A 21,269-nucleotide genomic window follows, 5' to 3' on the forward strand; every position below is an offset into this window, starting at 1 on the left:
TCAACTACACTTTGGTACTATCAGTGAGGATTAAGATGTGAGTACACGCAAATGCCCACGGGAATAGTTAGTGGGTATATGGCCTATATCTGCCAATATCCTCAACTACACCAGTGATGGCATGATTGGTACAACCAGTTATTGACGAGAGAACCAGAATATCCAGTATAAAACTAATTTTACCTCGGTGCTACACCTGCTCTGCCTAGCCTGGTTAACGGTTCCTGTGTTGACGCGCTTTTAACGTCATGATGAAGTATCTGGTACTTGTGACCTTTTTGGCTCCTTGTTGGGTCAATTGTGCGATTAAATCAAGGGCCACTGAGGAAGAAACACGGGAAAATGACACAGAGTTCGGTGAGTAACGTTAACCTAGCTAGTGGCTAGCAGACATGTTTTAGAGGAGCAAGCTGTCAGTCAAATGTATGCAAATTAGGCTGTTAGTTAGCTACATCTTCAATTGCTAAAGTTTGACGATAACTCGTTTGTTAGTTAACTAGACAGCTAATGTTGTTAGCAAGTCCCGAAGAAAATCTTACTCGCTATCTAGCAAGATGGAATGTCTGGTATTCAGCATCAACTGTGTGCTTTCAAATTAATCAAGACAGAGTGGCTATTCCTTTTCCAGTGGTGCCAGAGCAGTGATCTTCAATCCTTGTCTCATCACATCTTGTGATTCAACTGACATATTTTGTTAGTTAACTAGCTACAGATGCATGGCACTGGCAGGAACAAATGCCTGCGCAACCTGTGGGTCCTCATGGTGGATTGAATAATACATTTGTTCCCAATCTTATCTAGCAAGATCGCAATTCAATGTTTTACATAACCTGTAGTGATGTGCTGAAACAACAAACGTGCATGCATAGCTTTCCGGTGTTGGCCACCCCTGAAATAATTTGTTAAATTAAGATTGGTATTTATGTCTATTTAACTAGGAAAATCAGTTAAGAACAAATTCTTATTTACAATGACGGCCTATGAACAGTGGGTAGAATTACATATTTTTTACCTTGTCAGCTCTGGATTCGATCAAGCAACCTTTCAGTTACTGGCCCAAAGCTCTAACCACTAGGCTACCTGCCGCCCATATAGGCCCATAGCTTGTCACAGGCTGAGGATGTCAATTAAGTACCGAGTTAAAATTTAAACCATGCTCAATTTGTTTTAATTAGGAAGGTGTAATGCTCTGACTAACCCCACAAAGACAGTGTTGACAATCTATTTGTAGGCTGTGTGTCATTAAAGGCTCTCCACAGGGATTTCACAGTCTACACAAAATTCAGCCTCGCAAAAGTATGTAGAACTACGTTAGATCTGTTTCATAGACTGTGTAGAGCCCTTTAGACAGGAAGGAACAAGCTACATGACCGCTTTCAAGAGGAAGTGAGAAACTTCCATTTTGGCTGTTCCATTTTGTCTGAATCCTCTGAAAGATTTGTGGTAAAAATGTATTTTAGACTACTAACTGTTACTCAGTGCTGCATCAATCCAATATTATTTGCCACAGAGCGAGTAGAGTATAGGCTACTGCAGAGGTCACTAAAAATAAACCAGGGTTTTGTTCCAGCACTAACACATCTGATTCAGCTAACTGATTCAGTGTGTATGTGTCTGTGTGTGTGTGTTCAGTACCAGTCAAAAGTTTGGAAACAAACCCTGGAATGAGTAGGTTTCTTTATTTAGACTATTTTCTACATTGTAGAATAATAGTGAAGACATCAAAACTATGAAATGACACATGGAATCATGTAGTAACCAAATTAGTGTTAAACAAATAAAAATATATTTTATTTTTGAGATTGTTCAAAGTAGCCATCCATTGCCTCGATGACAGGATTGGAAACTTTTGGCATTCTCTTAACCAGCTTCATGAGGTAGCCACCTGGAATGCATTTCAATGAACAGGTGTGCCTTGTTAATTTGTGGAAGTTCTTTCCTTAATGCATTTGAGCCAATCAGTTGTGTTGTGACATGGTAGGGGTGGTATACAGAAGATAGCCCTATTTGGTAAAAGATCAAGTCCATATTATGGCAAGAACAGCTCAAATAAGCAAAGAGAAATGACAGTCCATCATTACTTTAAGACATGAAGGTCAGTCAATCTGGAAATGTTCAAGAACTTTGAAAGTTTCTTCAAGTGCAGTCGTAAAAACCATCAAGCACTACAATTAAATTGGCTCTCATGAGGACCACCACAGGAAAGGAAGACCCAGAGTTACCTCTGCTGCAGAGGACAAGTTCATTAGAGTTAACTGCCCAAATAGAATTGCAGAACAAATCAATTCTTCACTGAGTTCAAGTAACAGGCACATCTCAACATCAATTGTTCAGAGGAGACTGCGTGAATCAGGCCTTCATGGTCGTATTGCTGCAATATGTTAGTCGAGGTAATTGTGGTAATATGTACATGTAGTTAGTTATTAAAGTGATATGCATAGAAAATAACAGAGAGTAGTAGTAGCAGGGTAAAAGAGGAGGGGAGGGGACAATGTAAAGTGTCTGGGTATTAATTTGATTAGGTGTTCAGGAGTCTTATGGCTTGGGGGTAGAATCTGTTCAGAAGCCTCTTGAACCTAGACTTGGCACTCCGGTACCGCTTGCCGTGCTGTAGCAGAGAGAACATGACTAGGGTGGCTGGAGTCTTTGACAATTTTTAGGGCCTTCCTCTAACACCGCCTGGTAAAGAGGTCCTGGGTGGCAGGAAGCTTGGCCACAGTGATGTACTGGGCCGTACTCACTACCCTCTGTAGTGCCTTGCGGACGTAGGCCGAGCAGTTGCCATACCAGTCTGTGATGCAACCTGTTAGGTTGGAAAAGCAGCCAATAAGTGCTCAGCATATGTGGGAACACCTTCAAGACTATTGGAAAAGCATTCCAGGTGAAACTGTTTGAGAGAATGCCAAGTGTGTGCAAAGCTGTCATCAAAGTAAAGGGTGGCTACTTTGAAGAATGTCAAATATAAAATATATATTTTAACACTTTTTTTTTTGGTTACTACATGATTCCATATATGTTATTTCATAGTTTGTCATCATTATTATTGTACAATGTAGAAATAGTAAAAATTAACAAAAACCCTTGAAAGAGTAGGTGTGTCCAAACATCAAAACTATGAAATAACACACATGGAATCAATGAGTAACCAAAAAAGTGTTAAATAAATCAAAATATATTTGAGATTTTTCAAAGTAGCCACCATTTGCCTTGATGACAGCTTTGCACACTTGGCATTCTCTCAACCAGCTTCACCTGGAATACTTTTCCAACAGTCTTGACGGAGTTTCCAAATATTTCTGAGCAATTGTTGGCTGCTTTTCCTTCACTCTGCAGTCCAACTAATCCCAAACCATCTAAATTGGGTTGAGGTCGGGTGATTGTGGAGGTCAGGCCATCTGATGCAACACTCCATCACTCTCCTTCTTGGTCAAATAGTTCTTACACAGCCTGGAGGTGTGTTGGGTCATTGTCCTGTTGAAAAAGAAATGATAGTCACACAAAGGAACACCTTTTAATTGAAACACATTTCAGGTGACTACCTTATGAAGCTGGTTGAGAGACTGCAAAGACTGTGCAAATGTAACTGTATAGCAGCTTCCGTCCCTCTCCTCACCCCTACCTGGGCTCGAACCAGGGACCCTCTGCACACATCGACGACAACCACCCTCGAAGCATCGTTACCTATTGCACAGAGCAAAGGGAACAACTACTTCAAGGTCTCAGAGCGAGTGATGTCACAGATTGAAATGCTATTAGCCGTCACCCCGCTAACAAGCTAGCCATTTCACATCGATTACACAAAGGGTGGCAACTTTTGAATAATCTCAAATATAATATATTTTGATTTGTTTAACAAGTTTTTTTGATTAATATATGATTCCATATATGTTATTTCATAGTATTGATGTCTTCACGATCATTTTACAATGTAGAAAATAGTAAAAATAAGAAACCCTTGAATGAGTAGGTGTGTCCAAACTTTTTTCTGGTACTGATATAGAGAAAACATGCCATTTAGCAGATGCTTTTATGCAAAGCGACATACAGTCATACATGCATAAGTTTTATGTACAAGTGGTCCCGGAAATTGAACCTACTATCCTACCGTTGCAAGCACCATGCTCTACCAACTGAGCTACATAGGACTGGCCCTCTCACTCTCCTCATATGACTCTTCCCTTATTCCAGAGGCTCTGAGCTCATTGCTGTCTGACTTTGAGGTGATGCCCGTGTCCGGCCTCCAGCAGCATTCACTCAGGAAGAGGGACGTCCACACAGAGTCCCAGCTGGAGCGCATTGTCAGCTTCAGTGCCCTCAAGAGGTAGGTGGCACAAAGTCTCTAGGCTACACACGATTTTAAGGTATTCTTCTCAGTACTCACACACACACATGCACACAGAAATGGAAGCACACACACAAACAGCGTAGCCTAGTGGTTAGAGAGTTGGACTAGTAAACTAAATGGTTGCAAGTTCAAATCCCTGAGCTGACAAGGTACCAATCTGTCGTTCTGCCCCTGAACAGGCAGTTAACTCACTGTTCCTAGGCCGTCATTGAAAATAAGAATTTGTTCTTAACTGACTTGCCTAGTTAAATAGGTAAAAAAAATGTGATTTCTACCTCATAAGCTAAGAGTGTCTGCTAAATGACTGAAATGTAAGGGAAAAACAGCTAACACTCCATTATACTCAATGAGGCGCTTCCACCCACTCATGTAATATTCAAAAGCAAGCAAAACAAGTTGATGTTCAATAGTTTTGTATCATTCTGATGCCGCCCAGTGCTTAGGAAAGATCATATGACGTTAGGGGTTGGAGAAATAGACTATCACTGTCTCAATTATCTGTAACTTTTCTCAGAGGTTCTCGTCCTCCCTGCTAAGTCCTACTCCTATGTGTTTTTACATTGTTACTGGAATGGCTTTTTATCATTGCCATGGCCTAATGACTGGAGTGCATGGATTTTCAGTGCAATTGAAACAGACCATTGGCAAAGTTAAAATGTTATCTGTACCCTCAATAAACCAGAATATGTACATTCCTCATGTTTCTATCCATCAAACAATTTTTTTTATTTTTTTTCCACAGACATTTTAAGCTTTACTTGACAACTAACACAGACTTGTTCACTGGGGACTTCAACGCTGTGTTTGTAGATAAGCAAGGGAAGGAAGACCGCTATGATGTTCAGCTGCAGAACTACTTTATTGGACATCTTGTAGGTGAGTCTGGAGGGTATTTGTTTTGTTGCTTTTATATGGAATATTTTGTGTGTGTGCTTCCATTTCTGTGTGTGTGAGAGAGTGAGTCCTGAGAAGAATACCTTAAAATTGTGTGTGTGTGTAGGCGAGGAGCACTCCCGTGTTCAGGCACACATAGACGGGGACGAGTTCTCGGCCCACATCCTGACAGAGGAGACGGAGTACAACGTAGAGGTAAATCCCAAAACAGGAGCACTGCTTTAAACAGTATGGATCACTCTCGTGGAACTGAGAGGAACTGAAACGGAACCTGGAACGAGAGTGATCCATACTGTTCCGGAATGGAACCATTATTTTAAAAGCATGGGAACCGGTTAATAATGTTATTTTACATTCCAGGCATTTTTTGTTTTGTCCCACATAAAAAAAGCAACAACGTTCCTATGCAAAGCTCTTTCACTCAAACGTATTCCAGTGTCCACCTGCAAGCTGAAATTCTTTGCCAATGTCTGTGTGTTTAGGCTACCTGCCCTTCCCCCCTCCAAAACAGTCTACGGTACTGACATTGCAACCGTCATTCAGAAGATAGGGAGAGATATTTTTTAAATAGCTAGAGAAGAATGGATTAACGCGTTTTAACGCAAAAAGGTAAGACGTGTTTTTTAAATTCTGGTGCCGCTCTGCACATACAAGCTTTTTAGCTAGCTCGCTCACGCTTGTTAGCGAGCGAGCTCAAAGGACATTCAACGTTCCTCCAAAGAAGCCGCTCCTCCTAGGTATAATTCTGTGGACCTAATTCAGATAATGCATGTCATAAGATGCCCAGCCCTTCAATCCTACTCCTCAACCCTCTCTCCCCACCCGGAAAATGTCATACATTGACTACACGCATGTCCATCAGGCATGTAAACAACTAGCTTGCCTGCTCTAACCGCACTGATTGGTGAAGTGATATAATGAGCTAAATGTACAAAAAACGGCAGATTTCACAGGTTTAAAAAGGAACTATATAAACCTGTACTTTTTGAGATCCAACCGGTTCAGAACTTTATTTTGCTGGTAGGAACAGTGGAACGGGGAAAAAAGTGGTTTTGTTCAGAATGAAACAATTGGAAAATAATTCCGGTTCCAACCCCTTGGTTTAAATTAGGCCAGAAAAAGGGTCTTAAAACAGTTTTTTCTCTTTTTCCCAGCAACTATCAGCTAAATAAACAAGCGCTAGCCTTTGTTTAGGTAGAATACTTTATCTAACCAATCCTACTTCTCCTACTCCTTCATCCTCTCTCACTCTCTTTCTTTTTCTCTCTCTTATTCCTCTTTCCCTCCATCCCCTTCCCCTCTTCCCTCTCTCCTCAGCCTCTTTGGAGGTTCACCGAGGTGCCCCCCGATGGCCGTCTGTTGGTATATCGCTCTGAGGACATCCGGAACCTCAGTCGCCTGACCTCGCCCAAGGTGTGTGGATACATCCACGCTGGGGCCCAGGACCTGCTACCAGAGGCCGCCAGAGGTGGAGAGGCACGGGAGGGTATGGAGTCTGTGTGTTCGACAGTATAGGCCTATATACAGAGTAGGAGACACCCCATTAGGTTACCCTGGGGCGGCAGGGTAGCCTAGTGGTTAAAGCGTTGGACTAGTAACCGGAAGGTTGCAAGTTCAAACCCCCGAGCTGACAAGGTGCAAATCTGTCGTTCTGCCACTGAACAGGCAGTTAACTAACCCACAGTTCCTAGGCCGTCATTGAAAATAAGAATTTATTCTTAACTGACATGCCTAGTTAAATAAAGGTCAAATAAAAAATTATGCATGTTTCATACGCCGAGTGCTTGTGTGTGTGGTGTGCAAAAGTGTGTAGGAGTCAAACATTAGAAGCTACCTTATACAACCTTAGTGTGAGGAGGTAGGGAAAGGGAGGAAGATGATTCCTTGAGGAGAAGAGGTAGTAGGTAGGTGGGCGCCCAATCTATCTTGTCCCCACACAGCTTCACAATGAATAAAAACCCTTTAATGTCTAAAACCTATATTCCATAGGCTGGCAAAAGGGTGTTATATAAAGCTCTGATTCCTTTGTGCTGCCTGTAAAATGTAAAGTTCATTAGAATGACAATGACCTGGGGGAAATCTGAAGGCACTCAAGACAATGCCCTGTTCAAAAAAACTGTGTGGAAAATGAGGTGAATGATCTCCACAGAAGCATTAGAATTCATGAGAGCTGTTGTATGTAATACACGGAGGGGAAGCCATAGTGAGTACACCCACATGCTGTGGTTAGCTACGGAAGAATCTGAGGTCTTGTGGAGGGAAGGAGAGCACATGATTGACTTGTCTTTGTGGGGGGGCTGCTGACTGTGATGTGTAGCCTAAGACACACACTACGTATGATACACCAGGCCCACTCCAAATGGATGTAGTCGGAAGGGAATTAACATAGTTAGTTTGAATTGACACATGCTGTACAGTGTGGCTTCTGAGCTGAGCAGAAGCTATTATTCTACAGATGGAATAACCTGTGAATTTCAAATAAGGGTTAATAAAAACGTTTATTCTGAAAGTAGTGCTTTGCTATTTTGATTACAGATTCTTGTAATGATGAATCCTACAAGCCACACAGCCAGTCTTCCTCCTCATAGAATAATAAGTTGGAAATCTGACAGTTCTGAAAATTACTCGATAGTAAAGAATTCATCAGCTGGGCCTATATCTTACATTTTTAATTTTACTCTTCTGAACAAATAGTGTCAAGAAAAAGTATGTGAACCCTTTGGAATTACCTGGATTTCTGCATAAATTGGTCATACAATTTGATATGATCTTCATCTAAGTCACAACAAAAGACTAACAGTCTGTTTAAACTAGTAACACAAACTATTTGACGTTTTTCTTCTTTTTCTTGAACACACCGTATAAACATTCACAGTGTAGGTTGGAAAAAGTATGTAAATCCTTGGGTTTAATAACTGGCTGACCCTCCTTTGGCAGCAATAAACTCAACCAAATGTTTTCTGTAGTTGCGGATCAGACCTGTACAATGGTCAGGAGGAATTTTGGTCCATTCATCTTTACAAAACTGTTTCAGTTCAGCAATATTCTTAGGATGTCTGGTGTGAACCACTCTCGAGGTCATGCCACCGCATTTTAAATTGAGGTCAGGACTCAATTCTGTTGTTGATTTACTTCTGTTTTGGGTCATTGTGCATCACCCAACTTCTGTTGAGCATCAATTGGCAGACAGATAGCCAAACATTCTCCTGCAAAATGTCTTGATAAACTTGGGAATACATTTTTCCGTCGACAATAGCAAGCTGTCTAGGCCCTGAGGCAGCAAAGCAGCCCCAAACCATGATGCTCCCTCCACCATACATTACAGTTGGGATGAGGTTTTTATGTTGGTGTGCTGTGCCTTTTTTTTCTCCACGTGTTGTGTTCCTTCCTTCCTTCCAAACAACTCAACTTTAGTTTAATCTGTCTACAGAATATTTTGCCAGAAGCACTGTGGAACATCCAGGTGCTCTTTTGCGAACTTCAGATGTGCAGCAATGTTTTTCTTGACAGCAGTGGCTTCTTCCGTGGTGTCCTCCCATGAACACCATTCTTGTTTAGTGTTTTACGTATCGTAGACTGGTCAACAGCGATGTTAGCATGTTTCAGAGATTTCTGTAAGTCTTTAGCTGACTCTCGAGGATTCTTCTTAACCTTATTTAGCATACTGTGCTCTTGCAGTCATCTTTACAGGACGGCCACTCCTAAGGAGAGTAGCAACAGTGCTGAACTTTCTCCATTTATAGACAATTTGTCTTACCATGGACTGATGAACATTAAGGCTTTTAGAGATACTTTTGTAACTATTGGTCAATTTCTTCAACAGATGGTCAGGTCTATATAATTATCAAACGTATATATTGGTAGTAGAAAGGAAACACAGACTCTGTTTAAGTATTAAAATGATCTTTTAGTAATACAATTGTAGGCAGAAGTTGGTACTGTGGACAGTATATGATAGCTCTCCCCAGGTACTGCAAAGTGTCTAAGACATCCTGTAACTCATATAGCCTCTTCCAGTCCTCCTTGTGTTAGTTTCCCTGGCAACAACATTTTAATAAATCTAAGCAACTGACAGCATCAACCATCTGGTAAGCAATTAAAAGCTCAGAATTGGGTTTGACCGAAACTTGACCTTTCATCACAAGAATAGAGGCATAACAAGGTGAACGAGTCCAAGCATCTTCTGACAGGTGACTGTTTTCATCAGGCCTGCGGCAGCCTTGTGTTCTCGGGAAAACCAGTCATATTCTCAGAATCTCAGCCAGGTGGGGCCCAGACAGGAGGAGTATGAATGTAGGCGGTTTCCGCCTTCTGATAGTGTCTGAAGGGCACAACACTCAAAACAGGTGTTAATACACACACACACACACACACACAGGTCTCCTTGAAGAGGAGACCTTACAGTTTATCATAACACAATGTATCAACCCTTTAAAAGGTATTAGGCCTTGGTTTAACCCCTTCATAACCCTTTCCAGATTTATGCAAGTCAACAAAAATTATTCTGAGATCTCTTTTGTTCGAGGCATGGTTCATATCAGGCAATGGTTCTTGTGACGAGCAAACTCAATTTTTAATTTTTTTTTAATAGGGCAGGGTAGCTCAAACCAACATCTCCAATCTCGTCTCATTGATTGGACTCCAGGTTAGCTGTCTCCTGTCTCCAATTAGCTTTTGGAAAAGTCGTTAGCCTAGGGGTTCATATACTTTTTCCAACCTACACTGTGAATGTTTAAATGATGTATTCAATATAGTTTCTGTGTTATTAGTTTAAGAACACAGTGTTCTTAATCTATTGTTGTGACTTAGATGAAGGACAATTTATTCAGAAATCCAGGTAATTCCAAAGGGTTCACATAAATGTTTTGCCACTGTATAGTATACTGCATGAAATCAGTTCATAGGCAAACAGAATGTGAATACAAGGGCACCGAACAGTTGGAACTTAAGTGCTGGCCTCATTCACTCATTCTCCCAGCTGTGACTTCTCACACTGTTTCTCTCCTCCTCTCCTTCCTTCCTCCCATCATAGATTCCCTCCACAGAGAGAAGAGAGTGACCCACAACCACAAGAAGAACACCTGTCCTCTAGCCCTGGTGGCCGACTACCGCTTCTTCAAACACATGGGCCGCGGAGAGGAGAGCATTACACTCAACTACCTGGTGAGAGTCCCAAACTAATCTTAGATACCCAGATCTAAAATCTTGCATTATTGTGTCGGATGTTCAATTTTAAGTTCTCCGGGGCGACGTGTGAGAAAGGATACTAACAAGACTAGCAAAGTATTTACCCCTCTAAAGGGAAACTTGCAGCTAGTTTCTGGGCAAGTCCATGGGCCAAATGTCCTTTCCTCTTCCGAAATTCGAAAGATGCGAGTACTTGTTACATCGTGATTTGTCTCAATGATCAGTGCCAAAACAAATCTGCATTCCATAAAATTAGTCCCTTTTGGGTGTTGTAATTTGATGGGAAAAAAAGTTTTATTTCACCTAATTTTAACATTCTGTCATGATGAGAACAAAGTAATAAAAAACAGGTATTCCCATCTCAAGAGGTTAATTTAAAAAAATGACTATAGTAAGTGCCTATTATGTACCAAATAAAGATTTAATATTGCAGATTGTGGGTTCTATCAATTTAATTGTTTTGTATAATTTCTAATCCACGTTTTATTTATTTATACTTTCCCCCTACCACACCTACCCTGATTATAGTAAACTAAGGGACAACAATACTTCATGTACACATTATACAGTGGGGCAAAAAAGTATTTAGTCAGCCACCAATTGTGCAAGTTCTCCCACTTAAAAAGATGAGAGAGGCCTGTAATTTTCATTTTAGGTTAAAAAAATCCAGAAAATCACATTGTAGGATTTTTTATGAATTTATTTGCAAATTATGGTGGAAAATAAGTATTTGGTCACCTACAAACAAGCAAGATTTCTGGCTCTCACAGACCTGTAACTTCTTCTTTAAGAGGCTCCTCTGTCCTCCACTCGTTACCTGTATTAATGGCACCTGTTTGAACTTGTTATCAGTATAAAAGACACCTGTCCACAACCTCAAACAGTCCCACTCCAAACTCCACTATGGCCAAGACCAAAGAGCTGTCAAAGGACACCAGAAACAAAATTGTAGACCTGCACCAGACTAGGAAGACTGAATCTGCAATAGGTAAGCAGCTTGGTTTGAAGAAATCAACTGTGGGAGCAATTATCAGGAAATGGAAGACATACAAGACCACTGATATTCTCCCCCAATCTGGGGCTCCACGCAAGATCTCACTCCGTGTGGTCAAAGTGATCACAAGAAATGTGAGCAAAAATCCCAGAACCACACGGGGGGACCTAGTGAATGACCTGCAGAGAGCTGGGATCAAAGTAACAAAGCCTACCATCAGTAACACACTACGCCGCCAGGGACTCAAATCCTGCAGTGCCAGACGTGTCCTCCTGCTTAAGCCAGTACATGTCCAGGCCCGTCTGACGTTTGCTAGAGAGCATTTGGATGATCCAGAAGAAGATTGGGAGAACGTCATATGGTCAGATGAAACCAAAATATAACTTTTTGGTAAAAACTAAACTCGTCGTGTTTGGAGGACAAAGAATGCTGAGTTGCATCCAAAGAACACCATACCTACTGTGAAGCATGGGGGTGGAAACATCATGCTTTGGGGCTGTTTTTCTGCAAAGGGACCAGGACGACTGATCCGTGTAAAGGAAAGAATGAATGGGGCCATGTATCGTGAGATTTTGAGTGAAAACCTCCCATCAGCAAGGGCATTGAAGATGAAACGTGGCTGGGTCTTTCAGCATGACAATAACCCCAAACACATCGCCCGGGCAACGAAGGAGTGGCTTCGTAAGAAGCATTTCAAGGTCCTGGAGTGGCCTAGCCAGTCTCCAGATCTCAACCCCATAGAAAATCTTTGGAGGGAGTTGAAAGACCGTGTTGCCCAGCAACAGCCCCAAAAAAATCACTGCTCTAGAGGAGATCTGCATGGATGAATGGGCCAAAATACCAGCAACAGTGTGTGAAAACCTTGTGAAGACTTACAGAAAATGTTTGACCTCTGTCATTGCCAACAAAGGGTATATAACAAAGTATTGAGAAACTTTTGTTATTGACCAAATACTTATTTTCCACCATAATTTGCAAATAAATTCATAAAAAATCCTACAATGTGATCTTCTGGATTTTTTTTCCCTCATTTTGTCTGTCATAGTTGAAGTGTACCTATGATGAAAATTACAGGCCTCTCATCTTTTTAAATAGTATAACTTGCACAATTGGTGGCTGACTAAATACTTTTTGCCCCACTGTATGTAGTTAAATAATTATACATATATTCCAATTTTCCTCTTTTTTCAAGTGCTGGATTTTCACCCACAGCGGCCAATCCACCATTCGTTGTGATCTTAACGCCAACCCTCCGGTGTCCACAGATTAACCCATCTTTCACAGTATAACTCCAATCCTCCCATGTCCACAGATTAACCCATCTTTCACAGTATAACGCCAACCCTCCCATGTCCACAGATTAACCCATCTTTCACAGTATAACGCCATTTAGCAATGTCCTTGTGCGATACATCCCTCCATTTTACTGTGATGTCTTACGAGGCTCCTGAACCTCGCTATTAGTAACATTTCTACCGATTTTATTGCTTTCAAAATAAATACTTTACGCAAGACTAATGATATATTTGACTGATCATGGTTTTTCAGATCCCCTAACAATATAGTTTGCAGGTCCATCTGAACCATAATATATGACTTAACAACAATGTTGGGAACTCTTTCTTATTGGTCTATTAACTAAGTTATTGCCTGGTGACCAAAACAGGTTGAAATTTCAGGCGTTCTCTTCAAACTGCTCTTAAACTAACAGGGCATTATCATAATTTTCAAAAAAGTCACAGTATTATTCCAACCTCATAGTGTGGAAAGACAGCTGCACCATATAGGTTGCAAAATAGTTGGGAGGAGATTTTTGATGTACCGATTCAATGGCACATGATTTATGAGCTGATACACAAAACAACGGCTGATTCAAAATTTTGTTTTTAATTTAAATTATTATACATAATTCTTGCAACCAATATAATGTACTTATACATACATATATACATACATACATACATACATATATACACAGTTGAAGTCGGAAGTTTACATACACCTTAGCCAAATACATTTAAACTGAGTTTTTCCACTATTCCTGACATTTAATCTCAGTAAAAATTCCCTGTCTTAGGTCAGTTAGGATCACCACTTTATTTTAGTAATGTAAAATGTCAGAATAATAATAATAGAGAGAATGATTTATTTCAGCTTTTATTTCTTTCATCACATTCCCAGTGGTTCAGAAGTTTACATACACTCAATTAGTATTTGGTAGCACTATTGTATAATATACTATGTCCGTAAAATGTATGTATAAGCAGGAAATAGACGCCTAAGTATTGTTTCCCGCTAGTTTACTCCAATTAGGGAAGGGGTGGTAGTGTTAAGGGAAAATTCTAAAGAATAAAAAATTATATTGGGAAAAATATATACTTAACAAAAATACAAACAAAGATAATCCACATAATAGGTTTGGCATATCAAGAAGCTGATTTAAACAGCATGATCATTACAGGTGCAGCTTGTGCTGGGGACAATAAAATGCTACTCTCTAAAAATTGCAATTTTATCACACAATAAAATGCCACAGATGTCTCAAGTTTTGAGGGAGCGTGTTATTGGCATGCTGACTGGAGGAATGTCCACCAGAGCTGTTGCCAGATAAAATAGTTAATTTCTCTACCGTAAGCCGCCGTAAGTTGTTTTTGAGAATTTGCCAGCACATCCAACAGGCCCTTACAACCGCAGACCATGTGAATGGCGTTGTGTGGGTGAGTGGTTTTCTGGTGTCAGCATATTGAACAGAGCGGTGGGGCTATGATATGGGCAGGCATAAGCTACGGAAAACGAACACAATTGCATTTTTTTGATGGCAATTTGAATGCACAGAGATACCGTGACGAGATCCTGAGCCCTATTTATTTATTTTTAAGGTATCTGTGACCAAAAGATGCATATTTGTATTCCCAGTCGTGGAATCCATAGATTTGGGCTTACTTAATTTATTTCAATTCAATTTTTAAGCCTTGAGACAATTGAGACATGGATTGTGTATGTGTGCTATTCAGAGGGTGAATGGGCAAGACAAAAGATTTAAGTGTCTTTTGAATGAGGTGTGGTAGTAGGTGCCAGGCGCACCGGTTTGAGTGTGTCAAGAACTGCAACGCTGCTGGGGTTTTCACGCTCAACAGTTTCCCGTGTGTCAAAAATGGTCCAACTACTCAAAGGACATCCAGCCAACTTGACACAACTGTGGGAAGCATTAGAGTCAACATGGGCCAGCATCCCTGTTGAATGCTTTCGACACCTTGTACTGTCCATGTCCCTACGAATTGAGGATGTTTTGAGGGCAAAAGGGGGTGCTACTCAAGATTAGGATGGTGTTACTAATGTTTTGTACACTCGGGTGTATGGTAGGTAAATCTGAGGAGATCGGATAGGTTGAAGTCATGTGGTCAAATTTTCATCGAGCCTAAGGTGGAGCTATTAGCAATCTATCATTATGCCTCACAGGATGGCTCATTATAATGGCCGGAACCACGCAAATGGAACAGCATCAAATACCTGGAAACCATGTTTGATGTACTTCATACCATTCCACTAATTCCGCTCCTTACACGATACGAGCCTGTTCTCCCCAATTAAGGTGCCACCAACCTCCTGTGCCATACCTACTCAATGCTTTTAGACCAGGGGTTTCAAACTCATTCGATGGAAGGCCTAAACTGTGTTTGAATACCCATACTAACATACTGTATACTACGTACATAATGAGTATATACTATTTGTTCATTTTAGTATACTGTAAATGAACAATATCCTTTCAGTTGAGTGTACTAGCACTTTGTCTGCCTACTGGAAGTTGATGCTGTTGCTATGGAACATCATGCTAGCTTGTTAGCATAACAAATTACTAGCTAGACATCTTACGACTTCATCAACCATATCCATTCAGAATGCGCAACAACTATACGGCTAAGAATGTGAATAATCAAGTCAATAAACGTTGAGTAGTTAGATAGCATATAGTTAATACTGTATACTGGCAAGTTTGATTCATTAGTAGCCAACTAACTTTAAGTAGCTAGCTAACATACCGGTACATACAAGCAACTGCTGTAATGATATGCTATGCGGTTCGTAAGCCTAGCGTAGCTAACATAATGTGTAACGTAAGTTATTTTGAAAAGTCAAATAACAATATTTTCTTAATATTTGTCATTCTTGAAAGCAATGAATTTGTACCCGCTCTTGTCGGTCTTCGGCTGCATATTTTCTTAAAATCTGAAAATGTTGTGACGCTACACTCATTTTCTGAGCAATTGCATTATTGGCCTTAAAAGCACAGAAATAGTGTCCACTGCTTGTGTATCCTTCATATTTTAGTACGACATGCGGGAACATTTTTGGCATACTAACTATATCCATACTAAACTCTGCAGAAAAAGAAACGTCCTTTTTTCAGGACCCTGACTTCCAAAGATAATTCATTAAAATCCAAATAACTTCACAGATCTTCATTTAACACTGTTTCCCATGTTTGTTCAATGAACCATAAACAATTACTGAACATGCACCTGTGGAACGGTCGTTAAGACATGAACAGCTTACAGCCGGTAGGCAATTAAGGTCACAGTTATGTAAAGTTAGGACACTAAAGAGGCCTTTCTACTAAACACCAAAAGAAAGATGCCCAGGTTCCCTGCTCATCTGCGTGAACATACCTCAGGCATGCTACGAGGAGGCATGAGGACTGCAGATGTGGCCAGGGCAATAAATTGCAATGTCCATACTGTGAGATGCCAAAGACAGCGCTACACGGAGACGGGACGGACAGCTGATCATTCTCACAGTGGCAGACCACGTGTAACAACACATCGGTACATCTGAACATCACACCTGTGGGGCAGGTACAGCGTTGCTGGACCAGACAGGACTGGCAAAAAGTCCTCTTCACTGACAAATTGCGGTTTTGTCTCACCAGGGGTGATGGTCGGATTTGTGTTTATCGTCGAAGGAATGAGCGTTTCACCGAGGCCTGTACTCTGGAGCAGGCGGTGTTTCACAGCATCATCGGACTAAGCTTATTGTCATTGCAGGCAATCTCAACGCTCTGCGTTACAGGGAAGACCTCCTCCTCCCTCATGTGGTACCCTTCCTGCAGGCTCATCCTGACATGACCCTCCAGCATGACAATGCCACCAGCCATATTGCTCGATCAGTGCGTGATTTCCTGCAAGACAGAATGTCAGTGTTCTGCCATGGCCAGCAAAGAGCCTGGATCTCAATCCCATTGAGCACGTCTGGGACCTGTTGGATTGGAGGGTGAGGGCTTCCCACAGAAATGTTTGGGAACTTGCAGGTGCCTTGGTGGAAGAGTGGGGTAACATCTCACAGCAAGAACTGACAAATCTGGTCCAGTCCATGAGGAGGAGATGCACTGCAATACTTAATGCAGCTGGTGGCCACACCAGATACTGACTTTTGATCCCGCCTTTGTTCAGGGACACATTATTCCATTTCTGTTAGCCACATGTCTGTGGAATGTGTTCAGTTTATGTCTCAGTTGTTGAATCTTGTGTTCATACAAATATTTACACGTTAAGTTTGCTCAAAATAAACGCAGTTGACATTGAGAGGACGTTTCTGTTTTGCTGAGTTCATGACAAATAAGCATATTTGACTTAATTTACATCACAAATAGTATGCTTAGTGGGGTTAGTATGAGTATTCGAACACAGCTCTCGTGTCTGCTAGTTTTTGTTTTTTCCTTTCAATTAAGACTTAAACAAGCAGGTGAGAGGAGTTCTATACTAATTAGTGACCTTTAATTCATCAATCAAGTACAAGGGAGGAGTGAAAACCCGCGGACACCGCCGTGGAATGAGTTTGAGATGTGTTTTTAGACCTTCATGAAGTGCCTGAAAGTAGAGCCATGAGGTCCATTTGGAATTGTGTAGTGCTGCAACGAACCAGTGTTCAGGAACAGGCATCATCTGGGTTTGTGCTAATACTGTCTGTTTCCCCCAGATTGAGTTGATTGACAGAGTGGACGACATGTACAGGAACACAACCTGGGATGATGAGTTTTCAGGATACGGTGTTCAGATCCAACAGGTGGGACTATTTGCTAGCTGTGTGTGTGAGTTGGTAGTAGTTGTATTGTTGTAGTAGTTGAAAGCGAATATTTGGCATGTTGTCATTTGGCGTTGTCATTTCCATGCCAATCATTCCATATCACTAGTGACACCATAGCTCAGTGTGTTGTGTCAGTGCTGGGTTAAGAAATTAAGCTGAGCATAACTGTAGTACCCTATTTGGAAAAGCATTTTTGGAGCAGACCGTGCTCTTTGTGTGGGAGTGAATGGCAAACACTGCGTCTACTACGAAACCACCGCCTCACTGAATAAATGTGGTGGTCTATGATCCATATCTTCTCCAGACCATAATATCTTGTGCAGAGCATTATGGGGACTGTAGTACGTGCTGTAACCTTAATTGGGTTTAAGAAGTTGTAATGTCCTGGTTGTAGATCATCATCAACAAGGAGCCGACCAGAGCGCCGCTTGGCCAGGCTGGGCCGGACTGGACCCACTACAACATGAAGGGAAGCCCCATCCAAGGCAAGGAGGTGTGGGACGTCAAGAAACTGCTGGAAGTGAGACACTGCTACTGACTCTAATCTACTCCGATGCCATTACAGAGTGTAGCCTGTACAGTGTTCTGTTGTCTGTCGGTAGCGAACACATTAAGACAAATTCTTTGGGGGGATCACTGTATGAACTTTATGTTGTAGACTCTTCAATAACATTTACTTGAACGGGCCTAAACATGATTGACAACTAACACTCTCACCCTGGGGATACTTTTGACTTGTAATGACTAGTATTTTCTTCTCATTAATTTTTCAATACCTCTTTTCTCTGCAGCAATTTAGCACGGACATAGCGGACAATGCTAGCACTGTGTGCCTTGCCCACCTGTTCACCTATCAGGACTTTGATGAGGGGACACTGGGCTTGGCTTACGTGGCCCCTTCTAAAGCCCAGGCTATGGGGGGCCTCTGCCCTAAACGTAATGCTTAGCCTCTCACAGAGGTCCTCTCAATTCTGATCAAATAACTATGATTAGTGTTTTGATAATGGTGTGATAGATTCTCAAGAGATTGCTCCTATATTTCTAGTCTGATTTATTTTTTTGTTTTCTACAGCTTTCTTTCCATCTAGTTCCGTTAAGAACCCCAGTTTCCTCAACACTGGTTTAACCAGCACTAAGAATTATGGCAAAACCATTCTAACCAAGGTAGGTTCCTCATTGAGTATCTGAATCCAGCCATGCTATTTCTATGGCTTCTGCACCCTCTATCGAATAAACTAGAACCAGGACTGAACAACTCCCTGTATTGCATAATTCATTACATCTTTCTGGGTCATAGGTCATAGGTCAGATGATGGGCAGTACTCAGTCAAGATGATGGTTTGAGATGTTGTCTAATGACACATGGATAGAATAACCTGTGGGGCACATTGTGTTGGGTCATGGGTTGAGTAGGCAGCCGTATGCATCACTAATATTAATGACTTAGACCGTATAAGACCCTCTTCAAGTCACTGCTCCTCAGATATTCTAACTGCTATTATATCCCAAAGATAATAGATATGTAATTTCTTTATTAATTGTTGCAAGTCAATATATGGTTTCCAAGCATTAAGTTTTTTTTTTTTTTTTTCCTCCCATCACCAGGAAGCAGATTTGGTGACAACCCATGAGCTGGGCCACAACTTTGGAGCTGAGCACGACCCTGACAGCATGCACTACTGCGCCCCTAGCGATGACCACGGGGGCAAGTTTGTCATGTACCCCATCGCTGTGAGCGGGGACCACTACAATAACAAGGTAATGCTCTTGTGTGCTTCAAATCTTCTGTCAAATGACTCATATATGCTCACATGACATTTACCTTATATTCTTTCCCTCCTCCCTTCCTTTATATTTGTCTTCTCCCCACAGCGTTTCTCCAACTGCAGTAAGATCTCCATAGGGAAGACGCTGCGCCTCAAGGCTCCCATCTGCTTCAAGGAGAGGAACAGCAAGGTGTGTGGGAACTTGCGCGTTGAGGAAGGGGAGGAGTGCGACCCGGGCCTGCTGCACCTCAACGACGACCAGTGCTGCTCCGCCGACTGCAAGTTTAGGCCCGAGTCCCAGTGCAGGTAGAGACCCCCCACACACGGCCCAAAATGGTCACCTCTGAGTGCAGTAATTCATATGGCAGGATGACATTTACAAAGGCTTCAGTGAATTCCTGCCTGCCTTTACTTACTGGCTGACTTTATTGTCCCCTTGGGGAAATTTAGTTTGCAGTGTCATGTAGCAGTTACAACATGGTTACATACAGAATCATGTCAATTTCGTAATATACAGTAAAATAATAAAGTAAACTGACATTGCAGTTATTTTGTGTGTGTTTTAAAGGCCCAGTGCTGTCAAAAATGTGATTATTAAATTTTTTTCCCTCCTGTGTTTTATATACATTTTCACACTGGTTGGAATAATACTGTGAAAATGACCATGAAGCCGTTTTAGTGTAAAAGCTGTTTGAAAAGACAGCCTGAAATTTCAGCCTCTTTTGGCAGTTTTTGCCTGCCTGGTGACAACACCAGGCGGTAAATTAGTTAATAGACCAATAAGAGAGAGTTCCAAACCACTCTGCCAATTACAGGTTGTTTTCAGTTTCCCCTCCCTACTCAGATCACTCCCAGACAGTCCTAGCAAAATTCTTGCTTGAGAAATTGCACTTTGCTAAGAAGCTATTTACATTTTTTTTTTTTTTTTACCATTTAAATTGAAAATAATCACAGTAAGGTACTTTATTGTTTCCCAGAAAGGATTTGATATTGAGATAAAAATGGCTGCATTGGACCTTGAACATACTATCCAGTAACCTTCCTCTCTATCATCACCATGCCAATGCATTCACACTACTATGATGCTTAGTGACATTCCCCACATGGAAACTGAAGTTATGTTTTCTATGTTTGGGTAAATCCAGTGACAGGAACAGTCCATGCTGTAAGAACTGCAAGTTTCGGCAGGCAGGCAAGCCGTGCCAGGAGCCAATCAACGCCACCTGTAAGGGCATGTCCCTCTGCACAGGTAAGCCTCCCCTACTGTTCATACACAGGATAGCCATGACTAAACAGACCGATGTGATTTTATTTTTTATTGATCATTGATGCTTTGTAATACAGGGCTCCCTAGTAAAATATGTTGTTCTCAATGGGACTCACCCCTGTTTTAAAGAAAAATAAATATACTCTTATTCAACCGGACAACTAACCATTATCTGCTATGTAAGTGATATTTTGGTTCACCATCCTCTAGCTGGCTAGGTCTCCAGGTCTTGCTGTTGAGACATCAGTTTGGGTATTTGACTGACTCCCTGAGGGAGAATATCAATTTCTTTGATGTTCTCTCTCCCCGCCGCCTTCTCAAAACCTTAGGTAAGAGCAGTGAGTGCCCAAACCCAGACAATGCTCCGGACAATACCATCTGTGTGGATAGTGTGAGGTGCAGCAACGGGGAGTGCATGACCTTCTGTGAGGCTGTGCAGAACCTGCAGCCCTGTGCTTGTAATGGTACAACCCTCTCACATACACCACTGTACTGTACCATGGTGTACTCATAGAGCCTCTCTATAGTTGTATTTCTATCTCTATGGGTGGATCCAATATCTTTGCATTAAAGGTTTTGTTCTTTATTTGATTTGAGGCTTCAAGTTTAAATTAATGTTCGAAACGCAAAGCCTTAAATTTGATTTCTGCCAATATACTGTACAGTGCCTTCAGAAAGTATTCATACCCCTGGACTTATTCCACATTTTGTTGTGTTACAGACAGAATTCAA

The 21,269-nt window shown here is 41.4% G+C and overlaps 1 protein-coding gene across 1 annotated transcript in view; it reads left to right on the top strand.

Annotated features, from left to right (window-relative positions):
- Positions 1-201: 201 nt before the first annotated feature.
- Positions 202-21,269, top strand: part of LOC135508399 (disintegrin and metalloproteinase domain-containing protein 17-like) — a 36,498-nt gene continuing 15,430 nt past the window's right edge. Inside the window, exons 1-14 of the mRNA XM_064928554.1 lie at positions 202-357; positions 4,189-4,321; positions 5,088-5,221; positions 5,346-5,434; positions 6,557-6,725; positions 10,272-10,402; positions 17,397-17,483; positions 17,899-18,024; positions 18,296-18,440; positions 18,577-18,668; positions 19,110-19,262; positions 19,377-19,576; positions 20,416-20,519; positions 20,867-21,001. Coding sequence (XP_064784626.1) covers positions 249-357; positions 4,189-4,321; positions 5,088-5,221; positions 5,346-5,434; positions 6,557-6,725; positions 10,272-10,402; positions 17,397-17,483; positions 17,899-18,024; positions 18,296-18,440; positions 18,577-18,668; positions 19,110-19,262; positions 19,377-19,576; positions 20,416-20,519; positions 20,867-21,001 — 1,807 coding nt within the window. The 5' untranslated portion in view covers positions 202-248. The remainder of the gene's footprint in view (positions 358-4,188; positions 4,322-5,087; positions 5,222-5,345; positions 5,435-6,556; positions 6,726-10,271; positions 10,403-17,396; positions 17,484-17,898; positions 18,025-18,295; positions 18,441-18,576; positions 18,669-19,109; positions 19,263-19,376; positions 19,577-20,415; positions 20,520-20,866; positions 21,002-21,269) is intronic.

Source organism: Oncorhynchus masou, chromosome 21 (genome assembly GCF_036934945.1).
Source record: "Oncorhynchus masou masou isolate Uvic2021 chromosome 21, UVic_Omas_1.1, whole genome shotgun sequence".
NCBI classification, from domain to species: Eukaryota; Metazoa; Chordata; class Actinopteri; order Salmoniformes; family Salmonidae; genus Oncorhynchus; species Oncorhynchus masou.